The sequence below is a fragment of the Battus philenor genome, unplaced genomic scaffold (genome assembly GCF_028537555.1).
Source record: "Battus philenor isolate CCGP_79_NKW_IND1 unplaced genomic scaffold, ilBatPhil1.0.hap1 SCAF_4, whole genome shotgun sequence".
NCBI lineage: Eukaryota > Metazoa > Arthropoda > Insecta > Lepidoptera > Papilionidae > Battus > Battus philenor.
The window spans coordinates 2,100,392-2,117,692 of record NW_027181704.1 but is presented as its reverse complement, the minus strand read 5'-3'; the positions used below and the strand labels follow the sequence as shown (position 1 = coordinate 2,117,692).

At 31.2% G+C, this 17,301-nt stretch overlaps 1 protein-coding gene across 1 annotated transcript in view; it reads left to right on the top strand.

Moving 5' to 3' along the window:
- Positions 1–17,301, top strand: part of LOC137928810 (proton-coupled amino acid transporter-like protein CG1139) — a 67,063-nt gene that overhangs the window by 31,706 nt on the left and 18,056 nt on the right. The window contains exon 2 of the mRNA XM_068771794.1: positions 1,155–1,291. Coding sequence (XP_068627895.1) covers positions 1,233–1,291 — 59 coding nt within the window. The 5' untranslated portion in view covers positions 1,155–1,232. The remainder of the gene's footprint in view (positions 1–1,154; positions 1,292–17,301) is intronic.

The window sequence follows — 17,301 nt, the reverse complement described above, 5'->3', positions numbered from 1 at the left end:
TTAATCTTATCTTTGTTAAACACAACGAAACAAGTTTCTCAAACATTGTAGATTTACAGCAGAGCAAAGAGAGATATTATATTATTATGATAATTTTAAAAATTGTTACACTAAAACTCCTATAACCGCAGTATAAAAAATCTACATTAATTGCCGATGTATCACGGTCATAAAAAATTAAGATGAATTTATTTATAAAGTACAAATACATTTTTTATTCCTCCAAATCAATTTCATTGTAATTTCTGTCCGATAAAACCAAGTTTTACCAACGCTTTTTCCAGTCCTCGGAACAGTCGGAAAAGTATTTTGCCGGAAAAGCCTTCAGTACCTTTGATTCGGTTTTTATCCTCTCAATCGTGTCAAAAAGGCGTCCCCGCATTGGCCTTTTGTGCTTACTGAATATCGAATACGATGTTTGTGAATACGTCGAGTGACTCTTTTTTCCAAAAACTTATGCGATTTTGACACTGGCTAGAGTAAAAATCCTTCAGAATTGTTATAGACAGTTCTACCAACCTTAGCTATACTCTAATGTTGATGCGTGCTGTTAGCCGTTTTGGCTTTTACAGCTTCATCGGACTCAACCTTAGAAAAAATGACATGCCTTTAATGCGCGGGAGTTTTAAATAACAATTTCACCTTACTTTTTTATCACTGTAGTATAATGTATTTTCGATTGTAGCTAACAAAAATCTTAGTGCATTTTTCAGATTAGTTCACTTTAACTTATATGAATGATAAAGATGATAAATATGACGATTATCAATAAGTGAATAATGTGTTCTGTAATAAATCAATGCGATTTCAATTTTATTTTGTTTACTAAATAAGTAATTTTATATTATTTTTTAATAATATATGTACTCTTGCGGAGTTTCTTTCGTCTAGTCTCTGTCCTGTGGCATTTATTATTCGAACACTATTTAAACTCTTTTTTAACTTTTAACACTAATAGCTGATGTAATCCATCCTATTTTGAATAAAGAATTTCGTAATTTAAATTTAAACAATATCGGATACACCAGTCATTAATTTTAATATCAACTACGCGATAATAGATGTTTTCACAAAGTAGCGTGATTTTGGGAACGACTCCGTTGTGAAAAGACTAAAAAGATGATAATTATTAAATATTGATTGTTTTGTTGCAGATAATAAATTTGGTGGAAATGCTGGAGAGGAGATATCAGATTCCGTATCAACACTGAGAGAAGAAGAATAAATTCAAAATGAAGAAACAAACCGAGGCGCCGCAAATTCGCACCGTGCAAGACGCTTACAGTTCAAAGTAAGTGGTCGGAAAAACCTGAAATCGATAAACCTTAAAACGTGTTTATATTAAGAAATGTAACTTTCAATTTGATCTTTTTTATTATTGAGTGTCCTTATTTTAAAACACAAAACTTTAATAGCCAATTTCGGGAAATGGATATAAAATACGAAATAAAATTATTTAATATATTTAAATGCCAATCTATTATTTTGTTAATGAATATACGAATATACAGGTGATAGGTAAATGTTTGAAAGTATCGATCATTTGCTGTCAATGAAGGAAAAAAATTTCGTATCCAAAAATAATGTCATGCTTAAAAAGAGTTTTCAAAATTCGAATTATCTATATTTACTAGCTGATCCCGCAAACGTGGTTTTGCAAAAAAAATTAAAGTTTTTAATTAACAAATGTAAGATAAGGGTTGATCGTAGAGGGGTGAAAATTTAGGTTTGTATGTATTTTTGTATGCTGTATCATAATAAAATAAAAACCAAAAAAATGTCTAAAAAATGAAAAATTTAATTTAGGGGTGGACCACCCTTATCACTTAGGGGTATGGAAAATAGATAGTAGCCGATTCTCAGACATACTGAATACGCATGTAAAATTTGGTAAAAATCGGTCAAGCCGTTTCGGAGGAGTTCAAGTTCGAACACCGTGACACGAGAATTTTATATATTAGATATAAATGTGTTTACATTGTATAAGCACAACGCTTTATAAATAGGCTGTAGATAAATAATAACAAATAATTGTAATCCTTTGTTTGTTACTGACGTTAACAATACGCTGACACTTAGAACACACTCAAGGATATCAAGATTTTATTACCAGCGTTATTAAGTGCATACCTGATAATACGTACATGCGTCAAAAATTATAAACACTAGAAAAATTAATCATAAAAACAAATATTAAACGTGAAATAAAACTATTTTTAACAGATTTTATATCAGTCTACTTTTATTTTCATGTTCTCGAAGTTGTCGAGTGTTTCGCAGAAATAAAAACATATTTATTTCAATTGATAATAACCTTCTGGCGAGCGCGCCGTGGAATTTCATAATTTTACGTAAACAAATTTTATCAGTAAAATGTAGCCACATTTTATATTTTATTTCGGAAAAAAAATACGTGAATAGATGAGATATTTAAATATACGATAAAAATGAAATGAAATAAACGAAAAAATGACGAAAAAAACGATGAAAATAGATTATAATTATTAAATTATATTATATATTTGCATTAGAGTCATCTGCAATTAGTGTATATTATTTACGTGTCTAAAGTCGTCATGTCATGTTTCTCTTCAATATATTTTTGATTTGACGTAGTCTGATCTTTCTTTCTACAATGTTGTACATAAATTTTAAACGTTGTATCACGTCAAAGAAACGCGTAACAAAACCATTATTTATGCGGTAACTTTTTATGTACTTTTAACTTGTGTGTACTGGAGGTGTATTTAAATGAACGTACTTTTGTAACTTGGGCTAGCCCAGCAATAGGTAGACTGATACAGTCAGAAGTTATTAAAGGCCTTTACCTTGCAGTGTCCATCTATAGGCTTACACGGTGATGATTTAATTGTAAATCAATCAACATTGGTAGAGTAGCATTTGAACTAGTGTTTCCCAACGTGGGACGCACGCCACACAGTGGGGTAATTCGAAAGTGGACTCGACACAAGTATATATATATATATATATATATACTTGTGTGTTACATAGGGGGGCATAAGAAAGGCTAAGATGGGGAAGGAAAAATTCTGGCTTAGACGTAAAATGATCTATAATGAACACATCATTAACGCAGAACCCCTTTTATACTCTAATAGAATCAGATATATGATGAGATAATAAATATGCAATCCAAATTCTATTAAACTAAAAGTTTTTTTTCTATGTACAACACTTTAAATATACTCTCATAATCTAATTTAGTCGTAAACTTTATGACAATACATACATTAATGCTGTTAGCTGATATTTAACTGTAATCAGACAAAGCATGTAGTAAATATAACAGGATGTCAAATATCTCCCTTCCGCTTTTTTGCTCTTTATTCAATGCTTTATAAAAAGTGTTACAGTGATCGGATTTAGTTCAAATATGCGCCGTTTTGTTCGATAATCTGTTTCCATCTAGACGGCAACTTCATAATACCTGCCTCGTAGAAGCCCCCCTCCTTATTTGCGAAGAACTCGGACAGCCACTTTTCACAAACCTCTTTTGAGTTCAACTTTACACCACCAAGGGCGTTCGCCATGGACGGGAACAGGTGGTAATCACTTGGCGCTATGTCCGGGCTATATGGTGGATGTGATAAAACCTCCCATCCGAGCTCCCGTAGCTTCTGACGAGTCATCAACGAAGTGTGTGGTCTGGCGTTGTCCTGGTGGAACACTACACCCTTCCTGTCGGCCAATTCTGGACGCTTCTGGTCGATCGCCTGCTTCAAGCGGTCCAGTTGTTCGCAGTAGATGGTAGAGTTAAGCGTCTGGCCATATGGGAGCAGCTCATAGTGGATGATTCCCTTCCAATTCCACCAAACAAACAGCAAAACCTTCCTGGCCGTCAATCCCGGCTTGGCCACTGTTTGGGACGATTCACCGGCCTTCGACCACGACCGTTTTCGCTTGATATTGTCGTATGTGATCCATTTTTCGTCGCTAGTCACCATCCGCTTCAAGAATGGATCGAGTTCGATCCGTTTCAGCAGCATATCGCAGGCGTTGATTCGGTCCAGAAGGTTTTTTTGCGTCAAATCATGCGGCACCCAAATATCAAGCTTTTTTTTGTATCCAGATTTCTGCAGATGGTTTAAAATGGTTTGGTGACTAACTCCCATCTCCTGGGCGATGTCACGAGATGCCACATGCCGGTCTAACTCGATGTAGTCCATGATTTGATCGGTATTTGTCGTCACAGGTCTTCCGCCGGCTGGCTTATCCATGGTGTCGTGTTCGCCGACTCTGAATCGTCATTATATACAAACCAGACATAGTTAACCACAAAGATTTATTCGCGTGCTACAGTTTTACATGAGCTCACACATTCAAAGTAAGGTTACTGCAATAACACATCGAATAATGCAGAACTTATGCAAATACATGAATGTAACACAAGAAATAGATACATACATATATTGAGTCAGATGTATCATTTTTTGTTTATTTATTAAACACTTCTTATATATAGATAAACAAATGAAGGTAGGTGAAATAAGTAAACATAATAAAAGAGAAAGAAAAAATCTAAATGGGAAGGAAAATAACAACCAATGAATATAAATATATTTAAGTACGCTATTTATGTAAATACTATAAATAATAAAGTCTAACTATCGTGATGATTTTGACAGCTTGCAAAGCAACGATTTAAAACCTTCACATTGAATGCGCAACGATTTCCGATCATTCTAATGTCAAGAAGGAGCACTTTCCAGAGAAGAATAGATTGTACTGCAAAGAAGGAGTGAGTAAAGTTGGTAACATGGGGGGACCTCTAAATAGACAATAGCTCGAAGATCGAAATATTTATGTGTACTTGCTTCGAAATGGAATTGTGATGACAAGTAGACAGGTGAAATGGGAGATAGATATAGTTAAAGATAAATACGTTTATTCATCCAAGGAACTTTCATCAAAACTCTTATTGATTGCCAAATTATTTTCTATTATTTTTATACATTTCTGCTTCGCAAAGTGTTATAATTGTGAAGAATAAACAGGAAGAAACTCCACAACACACACATTTTTTAGTAGTTTTACAACACTGACTTATACATATACACTTTATCAGATATAGTCTAAATGAAATGAAAATAATCAAGCGATATCACTGTCAAGGATTATTATCATTTAAATATTAGTTTACTGAATAATAAGGTTTATCCGTCAATGTATTTTTAATATGCTTATGCTGTAATTAAATAAAGTTTTTTTGCAGCATTTGATTAAAATATCTGAAACCGTTTATCACAAATGATATTTTGAGAATCAATGATGAGAAAAGACCAATGAGATATATGTATATATATATATATATATATATATATATATATATATATATATATATATATATATACATATATATATATAAATATACATATTTATATATATATGTGTGTGTATGTGTGTATGTATGTATATATATTTCTATTACAGTAATTAGAGTATAAATTGTTTAACCTTATACGGTCTTAAAATTAATTTTACATCAGTTATTTGTGTTTAAAAACAATATACTTTCAACATATAGGTTGGCGCTATAGCGAATTAAAAAGAGTTGTGGTACCGGCTAGAAACATTGGTAGAGCTGATAGAATTATTCATATTGTGATAGATTTAATAATCGTAGAGATATTTTAAACTAAATTTTCTTGTATATATTTGTACGCAACTTTAATTTTAGGATTCATATATAATTACTATGGTTCTCGCTACATTATTAAAGAACCCTTTTTATTATTATTTATCTGTTTTATTCATTTATTAACGTACAATAAAGGAGCATAAATATGACCTAAACTGAATATTTACTGATAGTAAGATATTTTGTACGTCATCAACTATATGCAACTAATGTGTTCCGGTTTGTTAGCACCGCTATAGAATTAACTAGCCTAATGAAAGGTTAAGAGTGAATCATTCCATGTTAAAAGGTACCTAACCATTTTGTTCTACAAAACCGTGTACAGTATTCATAAGTTTTAAAATCTAAATCATGATCAGATTGAATCATTATAATGATCAAATGACCTTGAATGGTCAATCTTCACTAGTGATGTCAATTGAAAACAGTGTATTAATCATTTATTTCTCAATTATTATTGTTCATTTAGAATCATTTATAGATATCTCTTCTTTACGTCATAGGAATAAAGTTAGAAGAACCTTATTTGACATAAACTAGTAATGGCATGCTTCAACATAAATTCAGCCCACAATATAATGTCCGGGTGTTTTATATCACTTTCAAAATATGGTTAATGTATATGTTAAAGATTAATACAGTATTTCGTTCCCTATTTTTATTATCACTTCAACCCTTTCACCGCCGAATTCAGGCACAGATGGCTTACTGCGCGACAAACTTTCCAAAAAAGTATCACAGTCCTCGGTAGTAAAGGGCAGAGCACAAGGAGAAGTAAATAATTTAATCCGTAATAAGATGTACGAAATTTTATTAAATAAACTTTCAAATTTGTTATGTGATAATAAAAAGACATTATACAAAAGTTTCGCTGGGAGTTTATATAAATAATGCTACCTAATATGTATGTATTTATATAGGTATATACGTAAGTATATATATATATATATATATATATATATATATATATATATATATATATATATATATGTGTGTGTGTGTGTATATATATATATATATGTATGTATTAGGTAGCATTAACAGCTCATTTGCATTACAAAAACCGATTCAGGTGTTATTTTAATAAATCAATTGTTTTTATTATAACATATGATTTACATATATCTACATAATCAAAATAGTATATTTATTTGTATATATTGCATGGTCATATCCTATATATGTTAAATTTATTATAGATAATTGAAGATATTATACTTTGTGCATTTACATATATTATAATTATATTGCAGATGCATTATTTTTTCCTTTTTCTTTTAGCATATCATTATTTGTTTTTCCTTCAACTATCACAATTAATTTATCATTGCAAATGGTAGAGAATACCTTTGATATAGCGTTCGCTTTTCCACTCATTATTTATGTAATAATTTGTTGATAAAAAATATGTAGTTTCAGAGTAATTTTCTATTAAGAGACAGCAAATATCACAAGTTGTGAAATAAATGCGAACTACAATATGAAAAAGTGTTTTTGAAGATGTTTATTACCTAATCTATCTTTATAATTCTGATTTAATGTGGCTAACCTATCCAATGTGCTTTTTTGAAAAAAAAAACCGAAAAGTTTAGTTCTTATCTCTTTCCAGTTCTTACAAAATCCTTAATTAAAAAAAATCAAAATTGTTAATAAATTTCGGCGGAAACATTTTATTTGTTATTGTCCACGAAAGAAGGTATATTATGCCGCTTCCAACCAAACCTGTTTGAAATTTATGGAAGACGCCTACGTCGTCCACCAGTGGACTTCTTTAACTAAAACTAAAACTTTGAAACCTCTTCTGGTCCAAAATATCGCAATGTTTGAAGACGAAGGTCTTTGGCCAATGTGTCTTAAATTATATCGTTTATATGTATAAATTTTAGCTGTATTTACCTATAAGAATAATTGGAATAATAAAACGCTGTCGTGACTTGCAGATGGAAGAATAAAGATCCGTATCACAGCGGCAATCTCTCTACCATTTGTCTGCGCTCAGTAAACGCAAAAAAAAAACATTGTGAACAAAACACCCTAGCGATACAAATTAGAAATATTAAAAAAAATTCATGTACCAATTTAAGTCATACGTTTGAATCATTAGCTCTGTGAACACAAAACATTTCGTAACCAATAATTATAGCTCCGACCGCAAAGGCATTTACCCACAACAATAGAACTTTATTCTGTACTTCGAAATACAATATCACGGATAATATAGCGTTCACAATCGTCACCTTGAAGTTGAAGGTGATCGTTGCCCTTGTAATTTTATTTGTATCGATACCTTTAAATCGGGACGAAGTAATAAAACCTGACAATTGAGGAGATTGAACAGTGATATGTATAAAATAAATACATTTAAACAACTTTTAAGTTAAACGGTTTTTGGATACCCATATTGTGGTGGTTGTGGAAAAATATGTACCTAGTCCGCCATATTAGAACGGCGTCCATCTTGAATTTAAATTTTTTTTTTGACATAATCATCGTGTTTTACTAGTGTAGCCCTTTCATTTGATACCCATATTGAGGGAGTTAAGGAAAAATATGTAATCCGCCATTTTGTATCGGCGGCCATCTTAGATTTATAATGTTATTGATTTTATTATATTGTATTGTCATCTAAATTAAATGTGTGTACCAAATTTCAGATCAATCTGACAACGGGACGGTGCTTAAATTTCAATTTCTAATGTTGACCCAAATAAATAAACAAATAAATTCCGTACGGGTCGAACTAAATAAAACCGTTTAAAAATAGCTATATACACAAGGTTAGCACGTGAAATAACAATCAGCTTGTTATATCTTTCTCTACCTTCCATAATATTTGTAACTGTGTACTGTGTAAATAATCATTTTACTTAATACAAAGTTTATAATCACTACCTCTAAGCACTGTTTTAAATTGAAAGTGTTTAAAAAAATTTCGTCTTAGTTTGTCATGTACCCTTCATAGATAAGCAAGCGTTTGGAACCTATTCTTTTTAATTGAATGAAGTCACTAATGGAAAGTTGAATTCGTTTCAAATTTATATCAAAATCTGCTCTACTGGTATTCTTTTGTGTACTTGAGTGTTCTATGAATTATCCGAATTGGTATAAAGAATAAATAAAAAGTTTAAAAGTTAGAAAAAAATCATACATTATGAAGAAATTTCCACATGAAAACAAAGTTTGGTTTTTTTGTTGGTTAGGATATTTGATGAAATGAATATCAAGATATAAGAATTAAAAAAACTTGACAGAGTTTGTCGTGGGCCCTAAGATCTGGACGAGCTAGATGCTTTTATAGGTCAGCTGAATTTGATTTTAGTTTCTACCCAAGAGGGCTATTTTGGCACTCTTCTTATTTATGACATTCATAAGAGATTACTATTAATTATACAAAGTGGAGAATAAGTTATATATATATATATATATATATATATATATATATATATATGACTCATAGACGACTATTGCAAGACATAGATAGGCCTCCCTAAAAAATATTTAAGAAGGGATATACCATAATCGCCACGCTTAATACTCGGGTTGGCGATCACAGTTTGGTATTTTGGTACGCAAGAAACAGCGCTTTCTATCATCTAGAAACTTGTTTGTAAGCAGTGGCAATCCTATATAGTTAATGTGTGAATCACAAAGATCAAAAATAAAATCACAAAGTTTGACTATATGAGAATATATCGCAAATCTCAGTACTCTACCGCCACGCAAGTTTATAATTGTTACTCTATTATTATTATATGCGTAATGATGCACTAGAAAGGCTTGGCGTATTAATTTATATTGCATCCGTTTTACAATTCCAATAATATCACAAAAACACTGGTTTATATGTATATTTAAAATAATTTTACTGGTGTAAATATTGAATAATCCCTTTTACATATAGCTACAAAGAAGTACGTATTGTCTGTTGAATGTTTGCCTCCTAATATTACAAATAAGATATAATAAATAAAATATTAAAACAACTGTCACACGTCCACGCGTCAATAACTACGATTATATCATGAATAATTTGTGAAATGTTTACGAACAAAGAAACATTAATTTTAATAAAATACGAGTAGTTGAAGTATTTACTTGTTACATTTTTTCATCAATTATTTTTTTATTATTTTATGAAAATATTTTCAAAATTTGTTGAGGCGGTTTATTTTCTATAATGGAGACTCTGTGTTTGGCACTAATCGGTGTAACATAACTCCTGAACATGCCCCGTGGAGGGGTGAAACACGTGTTGAGTGAATTAACGGTAGCAGTTGTGTAATTCGCATCGTTTGCCGCATACGCATTTATCAGCGGGCTGGCGGGCGGTGCACTTTGTTGCACGACTACCGCTGCATGTGCGGAAGTGGCTAAATATTGGTCCTTTTCTTACTTCTATTATGGAGGCAATTTGCCTGGGGCTCGGCAAATGCCCTAAACTCCCATCTTCTTACCAAAGTCGGTGACTATCGGCAATCATAATATTTGACATCGTGGCTCTGAAGATCGAATAGGTGCTATTTTCAGACCACTGTTGTAAGTTTTTCAGCCAGGATATCCGTCTCCTACAACCATTTCGCTTCCTGTGAATCTTACCCTATACAAGGTACAGTTGCTCGTAATTTATGTACATCATCATGTGACTCAAAAATGTTTTTCTTTAAGCTCCTAAACACTGTTTCATTATTAACTTTATATCTCCAGGATATCCTCTTCATTATTCTGTATACATTTCGAAGGCTTCAACTTTTTTGATCATTGATTCTGTAAGGGTTCACGCTTCAACGGCATACAGGAGAATAGCAAAACATTACAGCGTGCTAGTTGCATTCGTAGCTCGATGTTAAACTTTTTATTGCACAGAAATGACCTTAGCCTAAATACATATATAACCATTTATAATTATAATAATAAACTATTTTGGACAACCCTGACCCATAAGAGTTAATTATACTTATGTACAAAAACGCACACGCTTAAGCAGAGGTGTTTATGGAATAGTTAACATTTCAAAAATCATTTAAAAAACCTTTAAATGTATTTAAAATACTGTTTAATTATATTATCTAAATTACCACCATTTCTATTTTTACACTCTAGAAAGTTTCCGAGTGCCGAAATTTTCAAATACACGGCGGCAAAGTCACCGCGAAATCGCCGACATCTCTTTGCTGATTTATTCTTTTAATTGGCAAATTTCTTTAAATAGTCCTATATACAAGTCTGCTTGGAATAGATTTTAGCTTCTGCGTGGCTATGGGAGATCACATCATCTAGAAATCATCTTTTCCAGAAACATTTCTTTGACCTCCGTCAGGAACTTGTTGGACCAATGGCTTGGTCTGACCAATGGCTTCATCTTCTTGAAACCATGGGTTACGATTGTAGAGAACAGAACCAAGAGCACTCGTAATTTTTTCAAATACTCAACAGAATTAACAGGAACCTAACGGCCGCGGCGACATTCAAAAAAGTAGAGTCAAATGTACTCGTATATGATTGTGTGAATATAAATGAATTCATAGCACACCCTGTATTTATATTTGATAACAACTTTGTCAATTTCATTCAACTCTTTGTTATAAGATTCCTAGAAAATTAAACAAAATATATTCAGGAAAAATATAAAAATTTTAGAAAATATGTTAGTTGTTGAAATTGCGCATTTGAAAATTCGCTTTTGATTTCGCAATTGTTTAGCAGTGGAGATCCGACCCGCTGTAGAGACGATTAATCTGATACTTTATTTAATTATCTATGTTCTAAAAACTTATTAAGTGACACGTCTTGTTTATACCACGATATATACGTATTGCACACGATAAGAAGCATTTGATCTACGTAGTGGATTATGGTCAATAAACACAATCAGAGACAGCTAGATTAACTTTGAGAATACCATACAAAAATTACTTTGCAAAAACTGTATAAATAACTTATCTTTTAATTCCAGATCTTTTATACAGTCATATTTTATGTTCGTTGATAAATAAATCCTCGAATTTCATTCTTAACATTGCAATTTGGCATTGTCGTGATGAAATTAAAATAGTTCGTCATCACGAAAAATACAAATCTCTATCACGCCGTCGAAATAGCACGAGATAAGAAGAATTATGTTCACGTTGTTTTATTGATGCCGTAAACAATTTTATTATTATTAACATTGTATATTTGCTACAGTTTAATATGCGGCTATTTTGTGAGGACAGGCCATAAAGAAACTATAAAACAATCACAATTGTTTCTCTTATTTTTTTCAATTGGTTAGTTATTACCTAGAGGACTCAATGAATTTTAGGGTCAATCCCTCTTTCGGAAAAAGAAAGCAATAGATTACAAGTTCGGTGATTCAAAATTTACACCCATTTACACTCACTTTTAAATAGTCAATTATTTTATAATAGTAGGTGATCAGCTACCAAAGACTCGGAATGCTGATGAGAAAGAGCGACCAGAAACTCAACAGTTGCTCTTTTCAAATGAAATTATTCATTTCTGATTAATACATTATAATATCAATCATGTAAATGATTCAACAAACAAAGTTCTACGTATTTCGATGAACTAAAAATTTTTTAAAGCTCTGATAAGATATATTCATAACATACTTTTAATTTAAAATAATATGAAATAAAAAAATGATATTTATTTGCTAGATGCTAATAACAATCGAAAAAGAGAACAGCATGTTGCACTACAAACATTCAGCATGCATATTCTTACAAAATTTACTACCTAAATTACTAAAGAGGACACTTAAAAAGGAATATGTAATTTATACATAAATTTTAAAACTTTATAAAATAACAAAAATTAAAATGATTACAACTAATATAAATCTTTTTGGAATCTACTCATTATAACATGCCATAAATACATTGATATTGTAAAATCATTTTCCAATGAGCCAAGTTTAAGTTTAATTTTTAAAAATTTAATGGACAATTCTCGCATAGATTTAAATAATTTCTTGTACATTTTTCTTGTCATATAACTGCAATGTTTCTTATATAGAATGGTTGACATCGTCATTAGATATAATTTTGTTGGGTTACATGATAAAAATCTTCAGTTGTCAATTTAACAAACAAATGTGTGTTTTTAACCAAATATAAAGGTTGAAAAAATATATAGAGAAGCCAGATTTAATAATTTAAGCCATTAAAAAAACATACATTTTTCACTTGACTCCGTACCACAAATGACCCTGACGCACGCAAATTAAAGAATATGAAGTAAAAAGGTATATTCTGGAATGGATGGTGTTAAAAATAATATTACATACGCAAATTTTATATCCCACTACTGAAATAATCTTGTCTTTATTAACTCACAGAGTTGCTTTTTACTCCTAACATTAATAAATGCTGGTTTAAAATGACAAGCCTGCACGGATTATCTAGTCAATATTTTTTAACATGTGAGGCCTGCACGGATTATTTAGACAATATTTTCGTTGTTAAATCCCAAAGTTACAGATAGAATAAAACTAATTATCTATAATTATGTATTCTCTATCTCTCTAGTACTTCACGTAAATGTAAATCTAACTACTAGAAGTATTTAGAAAAATTATTCGCTGAAAGAAAATGCACACTGATTTTTTATTCTTTTTTAAGTTCATTTATAATTCTCTCTTTGTTATATGTTTCTATATTGGGAATGTCGTCTGTCCTTTAAACTGCGGATGTTGGAGTTAACATTTGCGACATAGTTATGTAGATATTACCTACCATTTGTATTGTATTTGTTTTATAATTTATCTATTACGCAGTGGTAGCTCAGTGGTAGAGGACTGAGACTTGCGATAGAAGATCGTGGTTCGATTCCTGGGATGTAATATCATAACCAATAAACCAAAAACCAATACTGATCGAAGTCAATTAGATGTTTTTATTTATTATTGTATTATATTTATAATATGTATTATATATGTTATATACGTCTGTATGTATGTCTATGTATGTTTATATTTGTTTGTTTGTGAATATGTATTTTTTGTACACGTAAATTACCCTTTATTAGTACTTTTACCTTTTCCATACTATGGTAGTCTGTAAGAAATTGCCTGGTGTGATAAGACCGCCTATTGTACTTTTTTGTATAGTATTGTAAAACTTATTAAATGTGTCTTAACGTGTACAATAAAGAATATTATATAAAATAAATTATATAATACTCACTCTGTGCATAAATTATATAGGATTTCCACTGATCACAAACAAGTTTCCAGAGAATGGGGGGCAGAGTCCTTTGCGTACCATAATACCACACTGCGATCGCCAACCCGCTTGCCAAGCGTGTCGATTATGGTACATCTCCTCATAAATATCTTTGGGGGAGGCTTGTACCTTGCAGTGGGCGTATATGGGTTAAAACAACAAAATATCTATTGTATCTGAAAAACAAATATGGTTTTGTAAAAAAACATCATTATCAACATATATGTACCAAAAATTGAAAATCTACAACTAGTGTGTTACAAGTGATGACTTATGGAACAGTAACGCAGTCTCCTACTTCTGGCAAACCCCCAGTTGCTCAGCAAGCCAACACAGGGCCATGCTCGTGATTTTTCTACGACACAGTTAAGAAGGAGGAGATTCGTATACAAAGGAACATAGCCTAGCGGAGAAGCAAGTTGAAATGTCAATGAGTAGGACCGTAGAACAGAAGGCCGCTAAAGCCTTAAAGTTCTGGAGTGGAGACCTTGAACCGGCAAGCGTAGATAGGACATTCACCCAAGAGGTGGACAACCGAACAATCGGTCTTATTTGAAAACTATAGGGGAAGCCAACATCAGACATAGGGTGATAATGATGAGACAAAAATTTTGAACGAGATCTGCATAATATCGGACACTGGTATCCTAGACACTGAACATCTTACAGCTAAAATAATGATGACGATGATGATATTGATGAAATAAAAATTGTAACGAGTCCTGCATGACATCAAACACTGGACACCCTACAGCTAAAATTATGAAGATGATGAAACTAAAATTCTAACGATCCCTGCGTAATATCAGACACTGGACATCCTACAGCTAAAATTATGAAGATGATGAAACTAAAATTCTAACGATCCCTGCGTAATATCAGACTCCGGACACCCTACAGCTAAAATTATGAAGATGCTGAAACTAAAATTCTAACAAGCTCTGCGTAATATCAGACACTGGACACCCTACAGCTAAAATTATGAAGATGATGAAACTAAAATTCTAACAAGCTCTGCGTAATATCAGACACTGGACACCCTACAGTTAAAATTATGAAGATGATGAAACTAAAATTCTAACAAGCTCTGCGTAATATCAGACACTGGACACCCTACAGCTAAAATTATGAAGATGATGAAACTAAAATTCTAACGATCCCTGCGTAATATCAGTAACAGGACATCTTAAAGCTAAAATAGCGATGATGATAATGTTGAAACAGAAATTCTAATGAGCCCTTTATAAATGAAATATATTCATTAGATCGGTCTTCATAAGTCTGTGATATGTCATGTTGGTTAGTAGCTTTGAAGCCCTACCCCTGAAGAAACCTGTTCTTCTGAAATGATCACGACTTGAAACAAAAAATGTTTATGACCAGTACCTGAGCTAATTTTAATTCTAGGACATTCTGGTTTCATACATCACAACGTTTCGTCGTCTTTACACTTCGATAGTAATATGTAATTCATATAAAATGCATCTTTCGAAAACTGGACCTTCTATCTACTATCATTAATTATACTTATTAACTAGTATGCTATATACCATATATAAACTTATCAAACATGATATTAAGTCATACATTATTATTATGAAAACGAAAAATAAACACAATTTATTGTTACAAGCGATAATTATGAATATTCATGAGAATTAAATGAATAAAGAGTACATTGAATAGCGAAAAATTCACACAGCAATTCGTGAATACAATGAGATTTAAATAATATTAATCTTGCACAATAATTTATCTACAATATTACAAAAATTTAAAACAGTTATTGAAGATACTTTAGCAAAGGTTACAATATGTTTTATTAATAAACGTTTTAATAATTCATTTCAAGGTAATATTAATATTTGTAACAATGTATTTATAATAGTTACATCTGTTCTTATATTATTTTTTTTAAAAAAGATTTTTAAATTTGGAAGAAATGTCATATTTGATTTGGGTTTAAAAATCGAAGTTCCAAATTCAAATTCAAATTTGAAATGAGTCATGAACATCTAGTTATACAAATCAAATGTGAGGGCGTATTTATTGGTAGACAATCATGAACACCAATTTGCGGGGTTGGTGTCAACTTAACCCCAATCACGGAGATCGCTTTATTATCTGATGAAAGAGATATTTTTCATTGCATCAGCCGCACAGGAACACGTGTGGATAATTATACATTTATGATCATTTCCGTTTCTGATCTGGCACTGCCTTATCACTTCTCAGTTACGTTTTAGAATTCAGATAATTACGTAAATGTCCTGCGACGTCAAAGGGTAAAGTTATATGAACCTACTTTGGCTATAATAAATTTTCCATCTTTTATATGTACAATAGTATGTTATTAAAAGTCAATTGTATTAGTTCTTTACCTACTGCTTTATTATTGGTTTAGTATATCACAATAGTTTGTTCTCTCGTGATGTAATAATATTTTATTGCTATACATACCTTCTGTAAGTAAGTGCATTAGAAGGTAATGCTTGAATTCTATTACTATAATAATATTTATATTTATTGCATGTCCTACTAGTGTTTTTTCTTGTTGAATATGTTAATAAGTAGAATCTTATATTTAATTAATGATTTTTTTTATAAAAATATGTTGCGTTAATAGTAAAACAGGAGAATAATAAAAAATATTATCTGTTTTATCAGCAAAAATCTTTCTCATTATTTTCTCTTGTAGAAAAATAGTATCAGAACAATAATTGTTAAAATTAATAACTATAATATCCCTGTCGAGAATACCTGGAATAGATTCAGTGACATCGTCAATGGGTTTAATATTCCAGACAGTTTTAATATTCAACTTCTGCTAAGCTAAGTGATAAAATCTTTTGTATATTTCACTTAGTTTCTAAGAAATTGCCATAAAAGTGTAACTATACTTCGAAATATTTAGCTTTATTGCAATATTAAAAATGATTATGTTCCATTCGCAAAACCGGTATACGAAAAGGAAAAGAGAATTGCAATACTACTAAATTTGGAAATAATTGTTTCCAAATACAGAAAAATTGCGAGACCGATTCAATAAATCGACCTTTAAAGACCGTAAAAGGATCATTTGACCTCTTGCGTTATAAAGCCTCATTCTTAATCTTATAAAACAAACTAGCTAATGTTCAATTTGCCAAATTTTGTGTCACATACACATAAAACTGACTTTTATCTATGATATTACCTTATCAGACACAAAGGATAGTAGAATTTTAAACCTATACATTTTCGTTCTGGATCATTTGTGGCGATGTTTAAAGTAGAAAATCAAAAAAGTTTTTCACAATTCATTCTTCGGGAGTACGTTTAGCAAATCAACGACTGTCAATGATAAAACTTCTTCTTTTTAATCATTTTTTATGGTCGTGTCTCTCTTGAAATTCCCTGACTGAATTTACGAAAATA